Below are 20,684 nucleotides of genomic sequence, written 5' to 3' on the forward strand. Positions count from 1 at the left end.
CAGCCATCCACTTCCTTACGTCTGAAACACAGGCTTCTAGCGAGGGCAATTTTGGGGCTTCACCATGTTTCATTGAAATGTACAGCTGTGTGTCATCCGCATAGCAGTGAAAGTTAACATTATGTTTTTGAATGACATCCCCAAGAGGTAAAATATATAGTGAAAACAATAGTGGTCCTAAAACGGAACCTTGAGGAACACCGAAATGTACAGTTGATTTGTCACAGGACAAATCATTCACAGAGACAAACTGATATCTTTCCGACAGATAAGATCTTAACCAGGCGAGAACTTGTCCGTGTAGACCAATTTGGGTTTCCAATCTCTCCAAAAGAATGTGGTGATCGATGATATCAAAGGCAGCACTAAGGTCTAGTAGCACGAGGACAGATGCAGAGGCTCGGTCTGACGCCATTAAAAGGTAAGTTACCACCTTCACAAGTGCAGTCTCAGTGCTATGATGGGGTCTAAAACCAGACTGAAGCATTTCGTATACATTGTTTGTCTTCAGGAAGGCAGTGAGTTGCTGCGCAACAGCTTTTTCTAAAATCTTTGAGAGGAATGGAAGATTCGATATAGGCCGATAGTTTTTTATATTTTCTGGGTCAAGATTTGGCTTTTTCAAGAGAGGCTTTATTACTGCCACTTTTAGTGAGTTTGGTACACATCCGGTGGATAGAGAGCCATTTATTATGTTCAACATAGGAGGGCCAAGCACATGAAGCAGCTCTTTAAGTAGTTTAGATGGAATAGGGTCCAGTATGCAGCTTGAAGGTTTAGAGGCCATGATTATTTTCATCATTGTGTCAAGAGATATAGTACTATAACACTTAAGTGTCTCTCTTGATCCTAGGTCCTGGCAGAGTTGTGCAGACTCAGGACAGCTGAGCTTTGGAGGAATACGCAGATTTAAAGAGGAGTCCGTAATTTGCTTTCTAATGATCATGATCTTTTCCTCAAAGAAGTTCATGAATTTATTACTGCTGAAGTGAAAGCCATCCTCACTTGGGGAATGCTGCTTTTTTGTTAGCTTTGCGACAGTATCAAAAATAAATGTAGGATTGTTCTTATTTTCCTCAATTAAGTTGGAAAAATAGGATGATCGAGCGGCAGTGAGGGCTCTTCGATACTGCACGGTACTGTCTTTCCAAGCTAGTCGGAAGACTTCCAGTTTGGTGTGGCGCCATTTCCGTTCCAGTTTTCTGGAAGCTTGCTTCAGAGCTCGGGTATTTTCTGTATACCAGGGAGCTAGTTTCTTATGACAAATGTTTTTAGTTTTTAGGGGTGCAACTGCATCTAGGGTATTGCGCAAGGTTAAATTGAGTTCCTCAGTTAGGTGGTTAACTGATTTTTGTCCTCTGACGTCCTTGGGTAGGCAGAAGGAGTCTGGAAGGGCATCAAGGAATCTTTGTGTTGTCTGAGAATTTATAGCACGACTTTTGATGCTCCTTGGTTGGGGTCTGAGCAGATTATTTGTTGCGATTGCAAACGTAATAAAATGGTGGTCCGATAGTCCAGGATTATGAGGAAAAACATTAAGATCTACAACATTTATTCCATGGGACAAAACTAGGTCCAGAGTATGACTGGCAGTGAGTAGGTCCAGAGACATGTTGTGAATATTAAAATCACCAAAAATTTGAATATTATCTGCTATGACTACAAGGTCCGATAGGAATTCAGGGAACTCATTGAGGAACGCTGTATATGGCCCAGGAGGCCTGTAAACAGTAGCTATAAAAAGGGATTGAGTAGGCTGCATAGATTTCATGACTAGAAGCTCAAAAGACGAAAACGTCATTTTGATTTTTGTAAATTGAAATTTGCTATTGTAAAGGTTAGCAACACCTCCGCCTTTGCGGGATGGTCACTAGTGTAACCAGGAGGTGAGGCCTCATTTAACACAGTAAATTCATCAGGCTTAAGCCATGTTTCAGTCAGGCCAATCACATCAAGATTATGATCAGTGATTAGTTAATTGACTATAACTGCCTTTGAAGTGAGGGATCTAACATTAAGTAGCCCTATTTTGAGATGTGAGGTATCACGATCTATTTCAATAATGGCAGGAATGGAGGAGGTCTTTATCCTACTGAGATTGCTAAGGCGAACACCGCCATGTTTAGTTTTGCCCAACCTAGGTCGAGGCACACACACAGTCTCAATGGGGATAGCTGAGCTGACTACACTGACTATGCTAGTGGCAGACTCCACTAAGCTGGCAGGCTGGCTAACAGCCTGCTGCCTGGCCTGCACCCTATTTCATTGTGGAGCTAGAGGAGTTAGAGCCCTGTCTATGTTGGTAGATAAGATGAGAGCACCCCTCCAGCTAGGATGGAGTCCGTCACTCCTCAGCAGGCCAGGCTTGGTCCTGTTTGTGGGTGAGTCCCAGAAAGAGGGCCAATTATCTACAAATTCTATCTTTTGGGAGGGGCAGAAAACAGTCTTCAACCAGCGATTGAGTTGTGAGACTCTGCTGTAGAGCTCATCACTCCCCCTAACTGGGAGGGGGCCAGAGACAATTACTCGATGCCGACACATCTTTCTAGCTGATTTACACGCTGAAGCTATGTTGCGCTTGGTGACCTCTGACTGTTTCATCCTAACATCGTTGGTGCCGACATGGATAACAATATCTCTATACTCTCTACACTCGCCAGTTTTAGCTTTAGCTAGCACCATCTTCAGATTAGCCTTAACGTCGGTAGCTCTGCCCCCTGGTAAACAGTGTATGATCACTGGATGATTCGTTTTAAGTCTAATACTGCGGGTAATGGAGTCGCCAATGACTAGGGTTTTCAATTTGTCAGAGCTAATGGTGGGAAGCTTCTTTCCTGCTGAAACAGGAAAGGGCTTATCCCAAACTGTTGCCACAAAGTTAGAAGCACAGAATCATCTAGAAAGTCATTGTATGCTGTAGCGTTAAGACTTCCCTTCACTGGAACTAAGGGGCCTAGCCCAAACCATGAAAAACAGCCCCAGACCATTATTCCTTCACCAAATTTTACAGTTGGTACTATCCATTGGGGTAGGTAGCGTTCTCCTGGCATCCGCCAAACTCAGATTCATCCATCGGACTGCCAGATGGTGAAGCGTAATTTATCACTCCAGAGAACTGCTTCCACTGCTCCAGAGTCCAATGGCGGCGAGCTTTACACCACTCCAGCCGACGCTTTGCGTTGCGCATGGTGATCTTAGGCTTGTGTGCGGCTGCTTGGCCATGGAAACCCATTTCATGAAGCTTCCAATGAACGGTTCTTGTGGTGATGCAGTTTAGAACTCGGTAGTGAGTGTTGCAACTGAGGACAGACGATGTTTATGCACTACACGGTTCAGCATTTGGCGATTCCGTTCTGTGAGCTTGTGTGGCCTACCACTTCGCGGCTGAGCCGTTGTTGCTCCTAGACATTTCCAATTCACAATAACAGCACTTACAGTTGACCGGCAGCTCTAGAAGGGCAGAAATTTGACACTCTGACTTATTGGAAAGGTGGCATCCTATGACGTTGCCACGTTGAAAGTCATTGAGCTCTTCAGTACAGGTCATTCTACTGCCAATGTTTGTCTATGGAGATTGCATGGCTGTGTGCTCAATTTTATACACCTGTCAGCAATGGGTGTGACTGAAATAGCAGAGTCCACTAATTTAAAGGGGTGTCCACATACTTTTGTAGCGTATTTATCAATACTAATAATTAAACCTTGTTTATGGCTTATGTGTAACCGGCCACATTGTTATCAACACCTCATTGTATCTTCATGTTATCCATAGTAACTGAACTGGTAACTACAGTAGCTCATGGGATGGAGTGCCACATGTTTCTATAATGATCCATTACTGCTGAACTTTGCCTACTGTATGATGTTGTCCTGTTGAGTGGCTTGTTATGCCTATATTCTGACAATTTTTTCTCTCACAGCAAAAACTGATCTGGAGGCACAAGAAACACAACTAGAGAACACTCATAAGATGTAAGAATACACCTGATTATATTTTTTCAGCTGTTAGAGCTTCACTATGATAACATTGTGACAATGATAATTTTGTAAGAACAGCTTACAAAATGATCAGCTAAGGTCTCTCTTTACTGCGCTTCATCAATGTTTAGCTCCCCAGGCTACATGGAACATGTACCTCTACCTATAGATGGCCTTTACTGCGGGTCCTGTGATAGACTGAAGGCGTCCAGTGTCTGGATTGTTTATCCAAGCAGAGACAGAGTAGACAGCGTTGGCTCCAAGCTTCTGTTAACACTAGGCAGGAATGTGTTCCCTCCAAACACCCGGGTATTGATCAAGCACAAAACCAGGGCATTTGTCACTTTCACGTGTGCTCTCTCTTCCTCTATGTATCTTTCTCTCCTGTTTGTTTCTCTCTCACTCTCAAATTCTTTATGTATTTGTCTCTCTCTCTCCCTTTCTTTATGTGTTTGTCTCTCTCTCTCCCTTTCTTTATGTGTTGTCTCTCTGTCTCTCTCCTTTTCTTTGTGTTTGTCTCTCTCTCTCACGTTATGTGTTTGTCTCTCTCTCTCGCTCTCTCTCTCTCCCTTTCTTTATGTGTTTGTCTCTTTCTCTCCCTTTCTTTATGTGTTGTCTCTCTGTCTCTCTCCTTTTCTTTGTGTTTGTCTCTCACTCTCTCACGTTATGTGTTTGTCTCTCTCTCTCGCTCTCTCTCTCCCCCTTTCTTTATGTGTTTGTCTCTCTCTCTCGCTCTCTCTCTCCCTTTCTTTATGTGTTTGTCTCTCTCTCTCCCTTTCTTTATGTGTTGTCTCTCTGTCTCTCTCCTTTTCTTTGTGTTTGTCTCTCACTCTCTCACGTTATGTGTTTGTCTCTCTCTCTCGCTCTCTCTCTCCCCCTTTCTTTATGTGTTTGTCTCTCTCTCTCGCTCTCTCTCTCTCCCTTTCTTTATGTGTTTGTCTCTCTCTCTCGCTCTCCTTTTATTTATGTGTTTGTCTCTCTCTCCCTTTATGTGTTGTCTCTGAGACTTGAGCACAGTGAGATTCATTCCCTTTAAAGGGTTTATAACCTTTTCATCTGGAATGTTATGTGTGGAGGGAGAATATCACTTTATGTTATTGAGTTAGGAAAGAATGTGATTGTGCCAGCTAATACATTCTAGTATTTCTTTGTGTTCTGAAATGCCCAGTCACCTTTACTTAGCATACTTCCATATCAAGTGTTTTTCTGAAATGCTCTTATTTTTCTAAGATTAACTTTCACATTTCACATATTTATTATAAGCCTACAGGTTTCACAATAACTTAGTGTTTCTGTAATCTACTATTGTAATTTGGGTATTTTGGGTTTGATGTAATGTTTTTGTTCTCTCTATCCTCAGTTTTTTGGAGCTGAGTGTGTTCTTTTCAGTCAAGGCCAAGGCGGGCGAGAAGGAAGTCTCTCCCAACACGCTGTTTTCTGTGTGGCATGAGTTCTCCACTGATTTCAAAGATCTTTGGAAGAAGGAAAACAAACTGAGGTTACAGGAGCGGTAAGGATTGGTGCAAGCGGTGTTTTGCAGTTATTTTATGTGCGTTGAGTCCATCCTATTCAATGAAAGCCACTCTTTGCTGGGTCTTACTTTGGGGAGGGTTGTACAATATATGTTCTGAACTTCTACAGACCTACCACAGATCGACTGTACGGTACATGTCAAATCTACATGTCTACTTTTACTACTATAGGCCTTCGGAAAGTATTCAGAGCTTTGACTTTTTCCACATTTTATTACGTTACAGCCTTATTCTAAAATGGATTAGAAAAAAATAGCAATCTACACACAATACACCATCATGACAAAGCAAAAACAGGTTTTTAGAAATGTTTGCACATTTATTAAAAATAAACCCTTTGCTATTAGACTCGAAATTGAGCTCAGGTGCATCCTGTTTCCATTGATCATCCTTGAGATGTTTCTACAACTTGATTGGAGTCCACCTGTGGTAAATTCAATTGATTGGACATGATTTGGAAAGAGATCGACCTGTCTATATAAGGTCGACAGTTGACAGTGCATGTCAGATCAAAAACCTAGCCCTGTCAAAGGAATTGTCCGTAGAGGTCCGAGACAGGATTGTGTGTTTGTATTGTATTTATTATGGATGCTACAAGCTTGGCACACCTATATTTCAGGAGTTTCTCCCATTATTCTCTGCAGATCCTCTCAAGCTTTGTCAGGTTGGATGGGGCCATGTCTGCAGAATTGAAGGTCACCAAGAACACAGCGGCCTCCATCATTCTTAAATGTAAGAAGTTTGGAACCACCAAGGCTCTTCCTAGAGCTGGCCGCCCGGTCAAACTCATAAATCGGGGAGAAGGGCCTTGGTCAGGGAGATGATCAAGAACCCAAAGGACACTCTGACAGAGCTCTAGAGTTCCTCTGTGGAGATGGGAGAACCTTCCAGAAGGACAACCATCTCTGCAGCACTCCACCAATCAGGCCTTTATGGTAGTGTGGTCAGATGGAAGCCACTCCTCAGTAAAAGGCACATAACAGCCCTAAAGACTCTCAGACCATGAGATGACAAGATTCTCTGGTCTGATGAAACCAAGATTGAACTCTTTGGCCTGAATGCCAAGCATCACATCTCGAGGAAACCTGGCACCATCCCTACGGTGAAGCATGGTGGTGGCAGCATAATGCTGTGGGGATGTTTTTCAGCGGCAGGGACAGGGAGACTAGTCAAGATCGAGAGAAATATGAATGGAGAAAAGTACAGAGGGATCCTTGATGAAAACCTGCTCCAGAGCTCTCAGGACATCAGACTGGGGCGAATGTTAACATTCCAAAAGGACAATGACCCTAAGCACACAGACAAGACAATGCAGGAGTGACTTCTCGACAAGTTCTGAATGTCCTTGAGTGGCCCAACCAGAGCATGTGCTTGAACCCGATCGAACATCTGTGGAGATACCTGACAATAGCTTTGAAGCAACGCCTGACAGAGCTTGAGAGGATCTGCAGAGAATAATTGGAGAAACTCTCCAAATACAGGTGTGCCAAGCTTGTAGCATCATACCCAAGAAGACTCGATTCTGTAATCGCTGCCAAAGGTGCTTCAACAAAGTACTGAGTAAAGGGTCTGAAAACTTATGTAAATGTCATATTTCACTTTTTCACTTTTAATAAATTAGCAAACATTTCTAAAAACCTATTTTTGCTTTGACATTATGGGGTATTGTGTGTAGATTAATGACAAAAAACGATTTAATCAATTTTAGAATAAGGTCTGAATACTTTTCCCGAAGGCACTGTATATCTCCCTGAAACACAATGAACCTACTGTTTCACATTCACCTTCAAGCACACCAAGCACATTACCTTGACAAGCCATGTGAAGTCATCTGTCAGCTTAATGTGAAGAATAAAGCACCTTGACTGAGGTCAAATGTAGTGCACCTTGAGCTCTTCGACTCCCCTTGAAACAATAGAGAATGCTGTGTGTTGTAACAACCAAGGATGCTGAAGCAACCGATCACCATTAATCCCAGAATGCAGTACATGTTTAATGTAATAATCTCGTAGAAGGGAAATGGATCAGACAAACTTACATTTTGATTCATATAGATATACTCATATTTCTATTGAACCTACCCTGTGAGGTCAATATCAAGCAGAAAGTCAGGAGTTGCCATAGATGAGTGTTGAATCTTCAGTGTTGGAATGAATGATCCCCAAACATGAGTTTTCAATAGCATGCATCACATGTTCACTATTAGATCCTATCAGAGTCATTCAAATTCATAGACAAGATAAGAAAGAGAAGGGTTGAAACGACCCAGATCGGTTTCATAACCCCAATAATGAAAAGAACACATGAGCGATTCTGTTAGCTTCCAGTGGTTTGATGGTTTTGGAGATAACATTTGAAAAGTCAACAAATGCTAATTGTTTCGTTCTGCTGGATGTAGATTACATTGTGATATGTATTTGTAAAAATAAAAAGTAATGTCTTGTGTTTTGTTAATTTGCGGGAAATGATTAAAACAAAGTTGTAATCATTACCTATTTGGCATACCACCATCTAGACAATTGGGAAATGTAGAGCCCCCCCAACCTGACTTACTACAAAGGCATACCAAATTTGGACAAACACGCACACACGTGAATTTACTGGTCTAGAATGTATTTTTTTACAGTGTGCAGTGTTGAGAGTCAGGCCACTGAATGGTTTAAACCTGTCGCTATCATCACAGTGGATCAGAAAGGGGCTTCTTAAAACATTGGAACTGGTCACCCATAACTTTCTCCTGTATAAACAGCAGAGACCCAAACCTTGCCTGGAAAACCTCACTGCTGAGTTGCCTGACCTTTTACTACTGCAAACATACCTTATCTCCATTTCTAGGAGAAGGTACATTTCAAATGCAAGCGTGTGTATATTACAAATGCATGGCTGAAACTAGTGGTGTCTTTTCAGACTGAAAACGGCAGAGGAGGTTTTCAAACAAGCCAGAGAGAAGGTCTCGTACAGCGTCAAACCCAAACAGTCCTCTGGAATAGTGAGTTCTCTTTAAGTCTCTTTTTCCTTTTTCCTAAACCCTTTTCTCCTAACCGCTTTCTGTATATCTTCTGACTCCTTATTCCTCATAAAATACAGATGTAGGAACTTAATTTGACCTTTACTGTCACAGAAAATAATAATAGGATTTTAATGAATAGTCGATTTATGTAAATCACGAAGCTCATCTGCATGGAAAATTCTCAACAACAAAGGAGTGATCAAATTCAAATCAAATCAAATCAAATTTTATTTGTCACATACACATGGTTAGCAGATGTTAATGCGAGTGTAGCGAAATGCTTGTGCTTCTAGTTCCGACAATGCAGTAATAACCAACAAGTAATCTAACCTAACAATTCCACAACTACTACCTTATACACACAAGTGTAAAGGAATTAAGAATATGTACATAAAGATATATGAATGACTGATGGTACAGAACGGCATAGGCAAGATGCATTAGATGGTATAGTGTACAGTCTATACATATGAGATGAGTAATGTAGGGTATGTAAACATAAAGTGGCATAGTTTAAAGTGGCTAGTGATACATGTATTACATAAAGATGGCAAGATGCAGTAGATGATATAGAGTACAGTATATACATATACATATGAGATGAGTAATGTAGGGTATGTAAACATTATATTAAGTGGCATTGTTTAAAGTGGCTAGTGATACATTTTTACATAATTTCCATCAATTCCCATTATTAAAGTGGCTGGAGTTGAATCAGTATGTTGGCAGCGGCCACTAAATGTTAGTGGTGGCTGTTTAATGATGGCCTTGAGATCGAAGCTGTTTTTCAGTCTCTCGGTCCCTTCTTTGATGCACCTGTACTGACCTCGCCTTCTGGATGATAGCGGGGTGAACAGGCAGTGGCTCGGGTGGTTGTTGTCCTTGATGATCTTTATGGCCTTCCTGTGACATCGGGTGGTGTATGTGTCCTGGAGGGCAGGTAGTTTGCCCCCGGTGATGCGTTGTGCAGACCTCACTACCCTCTGGAGAGCCTTACGGTTGTGGGCGGAGCAGTTGCCGTACCAGGCGGTGATACAGCCCGACAGGATGCTCTCGATTGTGCATCTGTAGAAGTTTGTGAGTGCTTTTGGTTATAAGCCGAGATCCTACATCTGTATTTTCCCCCTTCTCACTCCTCGTTTTTAAAATCTCTGTAGAAATCCCCCCTCCACCCCCGTCACCACTTTATTTTAGTGTCAAAATGCGGGGGTGAATTCATTTATGTGCCCCATTGTAATGTCTGAAACTCACTTCCATCTGTTTTTATTCCACAGAAAGCCAAACTCGGTCAGAAGATCTGACCCAATGGACTGGAGAAGTCTTACCCAGGAAAAGTTTGCACAAGTGTGATCAACACGATCTGATATGTCTTTTTAGCTATTGTATTTAAAAATATGTTATGTTCTTTTCTTTTTTTAATAGTTTATTTCTGTCATCCAACTGGTTATACATGTAAGTATGCCCAACAGGTTGTTACCTTGTTGGAAAGTTTGATATAAACACGGTACCATGCTTTGGCGCAATCTGTCAATGAGAGATTTCTCCCAAGTCCAAAGAAAGTATTGTGCTGTCCAAAGTAAGTATTGTAGAATTAATCAAACAGTTAATTATTTTTGGACAGATGCCATTTTAATGAGAAATGCATCGTTTTACAGTGCGACACACATGTTCTGGTATCCAGCCTATCCCCTGGAGCATTTGATAGAAGACACCAGTTAATACAATCATGTTTCAATAAGCCATTTCTATCCATCCCTGCACTGCCTTCCAGTATAAAAAGGAGTACAAGAGTGAGCTTGTATATATATTTGCTTACCAGACAGCAAGTCAAGTGCCTTTATAGCACACTGAGCTAGTTAATGACAAATGAGCCAATTAAATTAATCTACATTACAATACAACCTGTATGGAAACCATACCTGCTTAGTGAAAACTTGCATTGTGACAATCATCAGTTTATCATACACTGTAGTTTCATAGAAGGATGATACGTGATGTACAGTTGTAGTTTATGCAATAAATCATGAACTTAACCATGACTTGAGTTTAGCTTACTAAGGTATTTAGTACCAAGGTATTTAGTAGGTCATGAGGGTTTCACATCATACTCTATTGTTTTTTATTATGGAACCATAGCTACATATTGAAATAATATTATTCAGTGAGTAATACTGATGTAAAATACAACTTTAAAAAATAACCTTATCCACATTACATGTAAAATGATATGCAATCTGTATGTGACATATCCTGTATGATTTGTATGTTTGAATTGTTTTCCTGTTCTATGTTCTGTATGAGCCTTGTAGAGCTGTTGGTGACTGTGTACCCATTTGCAATAACGCCTTTGTTCCTGATAAAATACTATTTATTGAAGATGAATCATCCTGAAAGTCTTTTTCTGAATAGTTGTTGAGCCTATTCTTCTCAACCATCATTAGTCAACCATATCCTTTAATGCCACGACATTGTTTGCATTCAGACCACACAGATGTTTCACATGAAATAGATTTTATATATATACTTATCCATTGACATATACATATATATTTATAGTACAACAGTTATACATGAAAATAATAATATAATTTCTTTACTGGCTAGCTTGATATTTGTGTGAATTATTTCACAGGTGGCTCTTAAATCCACAGGCAGATACTTAGACAGACTAGGTTATTTTTTCTCAGTCTGAAGCCCTATTGGCTGGACAGTTCCCCCAGGTAAGCCCAGTCCACAGCATGCCATAGACAGCTTAAGAGCTCCACTTTCAGTCTAGAACTTGGTGCTGTGTTTATGGTTTTATATGTCCCAACTGTCCCAAAGGCCAGCTGGAAGGGGCCATCAGTCCATGGCCATAGGTAAGGTAATATTACAAGTTTGTATAGAGTCAAAGGACCAAGTTGTTTTATATGACTGACTGTGTTGAACTGAAACATGTCTGTGCTTCAGTTGGTGTTGTGCAATGCATCCATTTATGTCTGCAATTTGTAGTTTTCACCATAGCTGTCCATATAGTCAAAGGGCTAATAGATGGGCCACTCTGTACTACCAGTACCTGTAGGGTTCATTTTGTGTGACCAGTAGACCTGTGTACAAAGTGATAATGCAGAATAGTCCAATATAGGGGAGAGGTACTACTAGCTTGTCCCCTGTCATGTCTGCGCTATTCATGTTCATGTTAACGTTCACTTTCACAGTCACATTAGTGTCCATGGTGACTGTCATGGTCTGGTTCCAAAGAATTCCTCACAGTTTTCCGTTACCACTCACATCCACCGACATACAGCGACACTGTTTGACACGCTGCACCTTGCGATGGCGAAAGGCTGGTTGCAGCCCCGGACAGTCCAGCTGCACAGTGAGCTGGGTGATGCGGTGCGGCCTGCAGAAGGAACAGGACTGGAAGGGCTCTTGGGCCTTGTTGTGGTTCTTCCGGCCGGACCCCGGGCCTTGATTTGAGCTAGGGCTCATGTGGCGGGGGATGTAGAAGGAGTTACACTGGCCATAGCAGAAGCGGTTGACCACCGTACGACTCCGACAGCCCTCCTCGCTCACTGTCTGGCGCAGGGGTTGTGTCTTGCACCAGTCACGTCGGAGGTACCGGCGCTCCGTGACCACCAGGGCCTCCCGACTTGACGAAAGGACTTCGGGTTTCCGCGGCAACAGGCGCTGACGCTCCGACAGGTTGCCTTTGGTCTTGAAAAGTGAGGGGATGGAGCCCTGGGGGCGGGGCTTCCTGGTGTCTGTGGCAACACAGAGCACCCCAGCCAGTAGGACCGGCAGAGTGATTCTCCAAAACATTCTGGGAAAAATTAGACAGAAAGGTTAGTTTCAGTGCTACAAAACTAAGATTGAGCCTTGTACATAAACAGTGACTATACTGTGACTAGAATGTATTGGTTTAAGAATGTAGCGAGGTTGAGTCTACTGGGTATGTCTCAATCCTGAAGCTATTCCAGTGTAACAGCACTCCATCTGTGTGTGTATGCTTTGGTGTTTAGCCTATGTATGTGTGTGAATGTTCACATGTCATATTGAACTTCCCCCTCCTCTTCACTCTGCCCTTTAAGGCATCATTGAGTTAATCAATCGATCATCTTGTCAACGTCTGTGTCAATACTTATATTTGCTTTCTTCTCAGCTACAGAACTCTTCCAAAAATAAACATGTCTTGCCATCAAAGGAAACCCTTAAACACCCATAACGAGAAAAGGAAGTTGATTTTATTGGTCTCGTCGCCGGGTAAAATAATTAGGGCTTTGCTTACTCTAGTCATGAACTATGCCGCAGATATGTAAACATGCATTAGCAGGCCCATCTGAATGTTATTAGGGGAGGAGAAGAGTACCCTGTGGGTCTCCATTCCCACTCTGTGACCAAGCCCTAAGCCCTATGAGCACTATAAACTGCTCTGTCTGTGTCTCTCTCCACACTGCCGACTGGCAGATGTGAGACCGAGATGAAACTCTCCATAAACACACATAAACACATGCATAAACGCTCACACACACATACAATTCACAATGTAATCCAAAAAAAAGTTATTTGTCTTTCTGATTTCTACTGGGAAAAGGAAGTATGCTTTAAGTTGAATACCTTTGTTGGGAAAGAAAATTACTGGTATGTATCTGTATTAATGCCAGTACAATTTGTCAATCACTCAAATCTTTGCAACAGATGTTGTTCTTGAATTGCATATACAGTATAAAGTAAGAATTCTGAATGCGGACCAAAAGCCCTCCAAAGCCATTGGCTGCTCCAATTCCCTGAAAGACTTCTTTGCTGTGCAAATTGTGCATCCCTTCTCCATTTCCTGGAAGTGGGACAACACAATTGGACGTAGGACAATGACTTTATCATGATCCACTTTGGATTTCTGTCTCTGTTTAGTTTCTGCTCTTGACCCTGGGTCATGGCGCTCTGCCCTGTTAACCTCTCTGTCTCAATGAAACTGTCCCAATGTTCACAGTAATCTATTGGGCAGCTGTGTCTATGATCAGAAAGTAATGAAGTATAGAACAGCCGAGCCAGGAACCATGAGGATGGTGGAGGGCTAGGTACTGAGGAACCATGAGGATGGTGGAGGGCTAGGTACTGGTATACCCAGCAACCATGAGGATGGTGCAGGGCTAGCATGCATTGATGTCAGTAGGAGATTTCTGTGAAAGTTCAAGTTACGCACGACTAAGTCTGTCTCAACTCTATCATAAGGACACATCTCTTACACACACACACTTGACCACACAGTGTCAAACGTAATGATGATGTTTCCTTCTGTCCCCACTGCATCTCAATGTCATGACCCTCCTCCATCATTCAATGATCTACTCACCAGTTAAACAAATGCATTTGTCCCTAAAAACATCCAGTGACTACTGATCAGAATGGATGAACTCAATCCAACACAGTGGGCTTCCTGCAAAGTTTTCCCTCTCTATTTCCCCTTCATTAGTTAAGAAGACTAGCCCAGGTCTGGTGAGTTTAAAGGCCCTAGGGGTTGGAGGGATATCCTGACTGTGTACACAGCAGATGACAGATATGTTATACAGTCAGTGCTTCAGTCCTTCTCCACTTCCAAACTTTGCCTAAGTATGATACAGACGACCCTGCCAGCTATCGTCATCAATCTCCCAGCAAGACAAATTGCGGTTTGGAGGTTGGGGGGGAAGTGGGGGGATAATGATAGTGTACAGAGAGACTGTTGGAAAACAAAACAAACTCTTTAGCCCTGACTTTACTGCTTGCGGCCCCCCTCATCCACCCCCCTGACTCTCTCTCTCACCAATCATCATAGAGTCTGAGCCGGAGGGAGACTGTGGTTTTTGTATTATCGGTGAGACAGAGCTGAACTGGACCATGCTATCTGTCCACTTACAGGGCCACTGCATGTTGTATCACAACCACAAATACCAGGCTCTATACGCTTGAATGAACCGTCTCAGACCTCAGGTCTACAAATAATGGACTCCAAAAACAAAACTGGGATAGCCATCTCCCAGAGTAAGAATTGCCAATGGCAACTTGAGCTTTACTGACCGCAGTGGGCGGCTACACTTGGATGAACTTTCCGTCTGCACCAAAGTACCAGCGTCTCTATCGTAGCAGATCAACCATGTCAGGCCAAGGGTTCTTCAATAATGCAATCTGCTAATTATTCAGTCAATAAGCTCAAAGCAGTACCTTCCACATGGGCCCTGAGATAAAGTGTTAGCAATGACAAGAACAGGATAACTGACGTCAATTATTGTATTCAATTCAACAGGCCAAAGCTCACACACAGAAAACAAAACGCTGTGTTTTTACATGAAGGCAATTATATTAGAAGTCATTATCTCCATTTGTGGCTTGCATTTCCCCAAACTGTCCTCCTCTGGCTCATTAACTGTGAAAATGTCCATTTTGAGGAGCTTGGGTTGAATGTGTCCAACGCCAACATGCCCCTGAGCTGTTTGGACAGCCATTTGTCACCACAATCTATTTTCATAATTACTGCCAGCTGAGAGATGCTCTGCTGGTCTCCAAGTCTCCAGCAGTTAGGAGAGGCACTTTGCTCTCCATCCCCCTCGTTATTAGTAGAGATATTTACCCCGCACTTAACAGTACACACACAGAGTGAGAGCAACATATTGTAGAGAATGACCGGGCAGGGAAGTAAACCCGGCTTGCTGGCCTGAAAGTCTAACACCCTACACATCGCACCAATAGGGTTAACCCACATGGTGGGAATTGTAACGTGGCTCATATAGGGCCCGATTCTAATTTAGGAAATTACGCCTTTCTCACGCACGCCTTTCCTACCCACTTCTCACCAGTTGGTATTACCTTATGAAGTTGAGTAATGGGCTTTGCAGGCGTTGTTCCCTTGCGCACGCTGGATAAATGTAATTCAACTGCTGAAAACACTCCCAATCGTTTGCCAACACATTTTCTCTAGGAGTTTTCATTCAATAGGGTTTTCAGTACATTTATCGTAAGCCGTCCCTTTAAATACTGTGTATCTTTAATTAGGTACACAGTATTTCTGCCACCTCTGGCCTCTTGGCCCTCCCAACCCTACGGGATGGCAGCTCCCGCTCAGCCCAGTCCAAGCTCTTCTCTGTCCTGGTACCTCAATGGTGGAACTAGCTTCCCGGTTAAGCTAGGACAGCAGAATCCCTGCCCATCTTCCGAAAGCACCTGACCCCCCAGTAGGGATTGAACAATAATCCTATAAATGTACCCTAATCCTCACTAATCATGGAACTGTATATCAACCATCCAGTCGTTGTGAACTGTGCGTCAGGCTCCAGGTTGAACCTGCTACAGTAGGTGTGGTCTGAGTTCCATAATGATTCAAATAGGCTACATGTTCCAAATTACTGCACAACGTCATCCTAATATCATGCACTAATAGCGACCCTCAGGAACAACTTGGACATGACAGAGAAAAGAAAGGTCAACGGAATAGAATGATGCAAAATGTAAACTACAAATTGAAGAAAACAAACACTAAAGTGACAGTTATAAATGTATGTGGGTATTACTGATGGTGGCTCCCGATAATGGCTAATATTTAATATGATACAAATTGTATAATAAAAATGAGAAATTCAAAAAATCTACTCGGCAGATTCAGGTCTAAAAGAAACCTACAGCTTGGGTGTACTCATACTCATTTAGCTCTTAACAATAGCTCTTAAACACGTATAAATTGCAGTGCAACGAGAATGTTATTTCAATCGCAAAGTAAAGGCTTTTTCCACTTGGAACCGGCAGGTTCGCTCGACGTTATTCATGGTTTCCTTTGCTTGTAAAGGCGGTGGAATTATGAAGGAATTATATCAAAATATGGTTCATCTGTAGACACACCTTCATTTCTTAGATTTCCACCCTGAACGAATACCAGGTGAATAGCATGCTAAATGCATTGTTCCAATATTACAAACACACAGTTTTCGGAAATTTAAATCTAATATTAATTAACAAAGAGCTCTTTGGATTAAACTGGAAATAGAGTGTGGGGAAGGGTTTATATCAAAGGGTTTATATTAGGACAAAGATGTGTCTTGCCTAAATCCTCTTTGGAATCAGAGCTATCAGTCCAAGGTGGAGCCGTCACCAGAGCGGTGAATCGGATCAGAAGCCAAGCTCACTACTCACACAACGCTTACACACGCAAACTCTCACCCACACATGTAATTAATCTGTCTCTCACATATTCACAAGTCCCGTTAATACCTGCTTCTAACTTGCATAATTATTCCTGATATTTTCCACATTCTGATTGTGCCCACATTTTTAGACAGGTGTAGACAATCAAAAGACACATCGTGATCTGATTGTGATCAGATCATCCTGTCCACCTCTAGAGGAAGTCAGACATGCATGGTGTCTGGATATCTTACAAGTGTAGACAGATCTGGACAGAGAAACCATTTAAATCATTATTATTCCGCTCTCTGAAAGCATTGACAGGTGGCACTATTGACTGACTACATCACTATGTATCTTACAATAAATAAATACATATTATTTTGAAAGAATATCTGTGAAATGTGCGTAAAGGAAGGGACCAGGAAATCTGGTCACAATGCAGACACAGTGGACGGATAACAGATACATTTTAATACCATTTGTAGACACATTTCTGGAAATGTGGGCACAATCAGAATTTAGACAAGATCAGCACAAATGACCCATGTTAGCACCAGGTATAAACAAGGCTACAGTCTCTCTTACACACTGATGGATTTACACTGTGACACAAAGTTACATTCTTACCTTAATGCTATAGTTTCTCCCACATCTACACACGCCAAATAATTTATCACTAATACAGTCTTTCATTCATTAGCCAAATCAACAATCACCCACACACCCATTAACTCACTGAAAGCACTCACTTCCATAAACATTCAGGAAAATGCTTCCTGTGATTGAATCTCACCCTCTATACCTGTTGCTCTCCAGCCTGAATAACTGACCAGCCACCAAGACTACTGTATGAACAGAAGGAGGAAGACAGTGACTGTACCTCTTGCCACCGTGTCCCAGGACAGTGGGGTGACCCTGTCTCAGTTAGGGGTAGCTGTCCACCCTTACTGGTCCTGTAGAGGGAATCCTGGTGTTGGTTTCCATTGGAACAGCAGGGGTTCCTGAGGTGGACTTTCAGCTGAGTGTCCCAAGGTCTGTGGTCCTGTTTCTCTCCACTGAGTCTGTATCTTTGAGTTTATTAATAATCCATATTTATCTCAAAATATGTACATATCTCTTTCTCCTCTCTTTGTAATCTGTCTTTCTATGCCATTGGGTTTCTGTGTCTCAGTATTCTAGTTCGGTGTCTCTGTGTGTTTCCAGCTGGGTTTGGAGTCTCACTTCTGCTTCCCCCTAGACATAGATGGGGGCTTTCTATTGGCTCTGATCACAACATGAATCAAACCAAGCCTCACCTCTCACCCATACCCTCTCTGTTTCTCTGCATACTTATCCTCCCTCCTCTTTCCACAAACATACTCACTGCTGACTCTCCACTCTTGGAATCCCCTGTCAGTCTTGCTCACTCCCTCTTCCCTTCTTCACTCTATCACTCCCTCTCGTACTCTGAAACCCCAAATCCCTCTTGCTCTCCCACTATCGCCCCCTTCACGCAATTTCCTCCCTCACTTTCCCTACCTCTCCCTAACTTTCATACTAATTTCTCTCTCTCTCTCTCTCTCTCCACCTATCCACCTTTCTTCTCCCTTGGCCATGAGGTGGGTTCAATGATTAGGTGTTCCAGTACCACTGAAAGCCTTCAACACACACCACCAAAGAAACAAAGACCAGTTCAAGGAAACTTTTATCTGACACATCCATCTCAGCTCTCTCTGAGACTCTCATAAGACCACAACACATTGTTCCTTTTTCCCAAACATGGGTGTGTGAAATCACATAATCCATAAATCATTCTTACTCCTGCCTACTCACATGTCAACAGGACCCTTTGAAATTGCCATTCCCATTATTTTGGTTTAGGTATAAAGAAGAAAGACAATGATGTTCTGGGAACTGGAACTGAGACAAAAAACACTGGCTGTCATTCACCGTCAAAGATCTGAAACATTCGCAAAAAAAACTTCACTGTCTAAACAATTACCATTTGATCCTACCAGTAGAGAATAGCAGGAAACTATAGCAGCTGAATTCAAGCCTCAGTCTTTGTCCATACTATGACTAATATCTTAAGTCATGGTTTCTCATGGCTTAAATATACTGACTGGCCTGAACTGACAAGGTTATGTTTTGTAAAACTCTGTTAGTGATATTCGCCATTAAGCCTTAGGGCTCAATTCACTTCGTAGGGCAGAACACCCACGCTCTGGTGCGATATAGTGCGACATAGGCAATGTTCCTGCCTTTCGTGGAAATTGCATTCACGGTAAATGCTGCATATGTCAGCTCAATCGGAAATGACCTTTCAATTTCAATCGCGCTATAAAGCAGATCTTCAGCGCTACTGATTGAATCGAGCCCTTAGCGCTCTAGAAATGTAAAGGTAATTTCTGATTGAGCAGACATACCCAGCGTTTACCGGGAATGCAGTCTCCGCTAAAACGGGGAAATTGCCTTTAAATTTTAATCACACTAACGCTGAACTTCCTCGATACGGATTGAATAGAGCCCTTACTTTTTGTGGTAGCATATTTTGTACAGTATAATAAATGTCTAAATTGCTAACAAATAACACATTTGAACAAAATCAACAAACAAAGCATTATTTTTTGCAAATGTACAACTTATTCCCTTAAATTATAGTAAAATAAGCGAAGACCAGTTCTAATCTAACGGATACCCAAAACTACAGTATGTTATGCTCTGTTAAATCTACCACCATCTAGTGGCAACACCTAAACTGCAGATGACAGTCTGTGCCCTGAGCAGACAGATCAGTGAGAATAATCATGAGCTATAACAATGACTCCAGATCAGTATGTTCATCTACTCCTTGCTAGTCATTACAACATGTATTGATTCATTACCAGGACAGTAAAAACAGATAAAGGGACAACTTTAATACATTTTTAAGTGTCTTTAAATATGGTATAAAAATAAATGCAGGAGAGAGTAACAAAGAAGTGCGTTCTACAGAAGACAAAAGACAGCAGCTTGAATGAGACTTTACACATGTAATGAAAACTGTGCTAATTACTGTAGTGCAATAAAAGCAATGCAAAATAAACATAATAATTTATATATATGCATACTGCACAACACTTCCCTTAGCGTGACAAAAGTAGGTGTGATTACAGATCGTGAACTGTATAATAATAATATTGTGATTAGATTTTACTGTTAAGCTGTCGTTTCTTTCTGACATCATTAGCTCAGCTGGAGAGGAACACGCGTGTCCATCAGATATGGTGGAAGTAACTGGACACTGACTTTCTGTAAAGGCATTATCCAGTCTCAATGTCTGTCCTAAAATGCCTACCTGTCCCAAAATGAATGTCCTCGCCAATAGTAGATATAGATCAGGTAAAAGAAATAACAAGCCTTCTCCTTGGACATGCAACATCTGATGTACTGCCCAGCTCATCGTCTGAGTGGAAAGCAGATGGCGATGACGTAGAAATGACGTAGAAATGACGTAGAAATGGTCCTCCTCTATATTGCAGAGTGGCTGTATTTTAGCATGATGGCACAAGGTTGGTCAGCCTCTTTGATGTAAGGGATTTCCCCTGGGAGAAGAAGAGGGATGGAGAAAGAGAAAGAAGGAGAATAAGATCAATTGTCTACTGTAATCTAAGATCCACTCTAATATCCTCCTGTAATCTAGCGTGTGGAAATGTCTGTGCAGAGTGAGAGTTCTACCTGGTCGGAATATGAAAGTGCGTAATGTCTGGATTATACTGACATCCTATGGGCATCAAGTGTACAACATGATTTTGCATCATACTGTGTTATTGTGTTATACTGTATGTCAGACATGCTGTAGGTTCCTTCATCTGAGTAAAGTTCACTCATTGAATAGTTTACATCAAGAGCTGTCAAAAGAGCTGTCTCCATGCAAAAATGTGAGGGAGAACACAGAGAGGATGAAAGTCAGTGAGATGAGCAACCACATGCAATTTACTGTAACACTCTGCACTGAGTTTTGAAATTATTACCTGGATGTAAAATCCTTCAAAACAAGTTCTTACTTTTCT

General features: G+C 41.9%; 3 protein-coding genes across 4 annotated transcripts in view; 1 reads left to right on the forward strand and 2 right to left on the reverse strand.

Annotated features, from left to right (window-relative positions):
• The window catches only part of LOC139562458 (formin-2-like), a 60,758-nt gene extending 49,856 nt beyond the window's left edge, over nt 1–10,902 (forward strand). For both annotated transcript variants that reach the window (XM_071380176.1, XM_071380177.1), the window contains exons 15-18: nt 3,921–3,972; nt 5,339–5,488; nt 8,418–8,499; nt 9,795–10,902. In XM_071380176.1, coding sequence (XP_071236277.1) covers nt 3,921–3,972; nt 5,339–5,488; nt 8,418–8,499; nt 9,795–9,821 — 311 coding nt within the window. In that variant the 3' untranslated portion in view covers nt 9,822–10,902. The remainder of the gene's footprint in view (nt 1–3,920; nt 3,973–5,338; nt 5,489–8,417; nt 8,500–9,794) is intronic.
• A 110-nt stretch (nt 10,903–11,012) lies between these two features.
• Nucleotides 11,013–18,184, reverse strand: LOC139562461 (gremlin-2-like). Its single transcript, XM_071380181.1, has 2 exons — nt 17,534–18,184; nt 11,013–12,322 (listed from the first exon to the last, which is right to left on the reverse strand). Exon 2 carries the CDS (start codon nt 12,319–12,321, stop codon nt 11,767–11,769), a length of 555 nt encoding a protein of 184 aa, XP_071236282.1. The 5' UTR covers nt 12,322; nt 17,534–18,184; the 3' UTR covers nt 11,013–11,766.
• A 135-nt stretch (nt 18,185–18,319) lies between these two features.
• LOC139562459 (regulator of G-protein signaling 7-like) overlaps nt 18,320–20,684 on the reverse strand; it is a 55,978-nt gene continuing 53,613 nt past the window's right edge. Inside the window, exons 17-18 of the mRNA XM_071380180.1 lie at nt 20,646–20,682; nt 18,320–20,216 (exon numbers count right to left, since the gene is read on the reverse strand). Of these exons, the coding sequence (XP_071236281.1) occupies nt 20,662–20,682 (21 nt within the window). The 3' untranslated portion in view covers nt 18,320–20,216; nt 20,646–20,661. The remainder of the gene's footprint in view (nt 20,217–20,645; nt 20,683–20,684) is intronic.

This window comes from Salvelinus alpinus, chromosome 32 (assembly GCF_045679555.1).
Source record: "Salvelinus alpinus chromosome 32, SLU_Salpinus.1, whole genome shotgun sequence".
In the NCBI taxonomy this organism is placed as follows: domain Eukaryota; kingdom Metazoa; phylum Chordata; class Actinopteri; order Salmoniformes; family Salmonidae; genus Salvelinus; species Salvelinus alpinus.

Coding starts and splice junctions, on each gene's coding strand:
- LOC139562461 (XM_071380181.1), bottom strand. CDS start 12,321: ATGTTTTGGAGAATCACTCTGCCGGTCCTACTGGCTGGGGTGCTCTGT.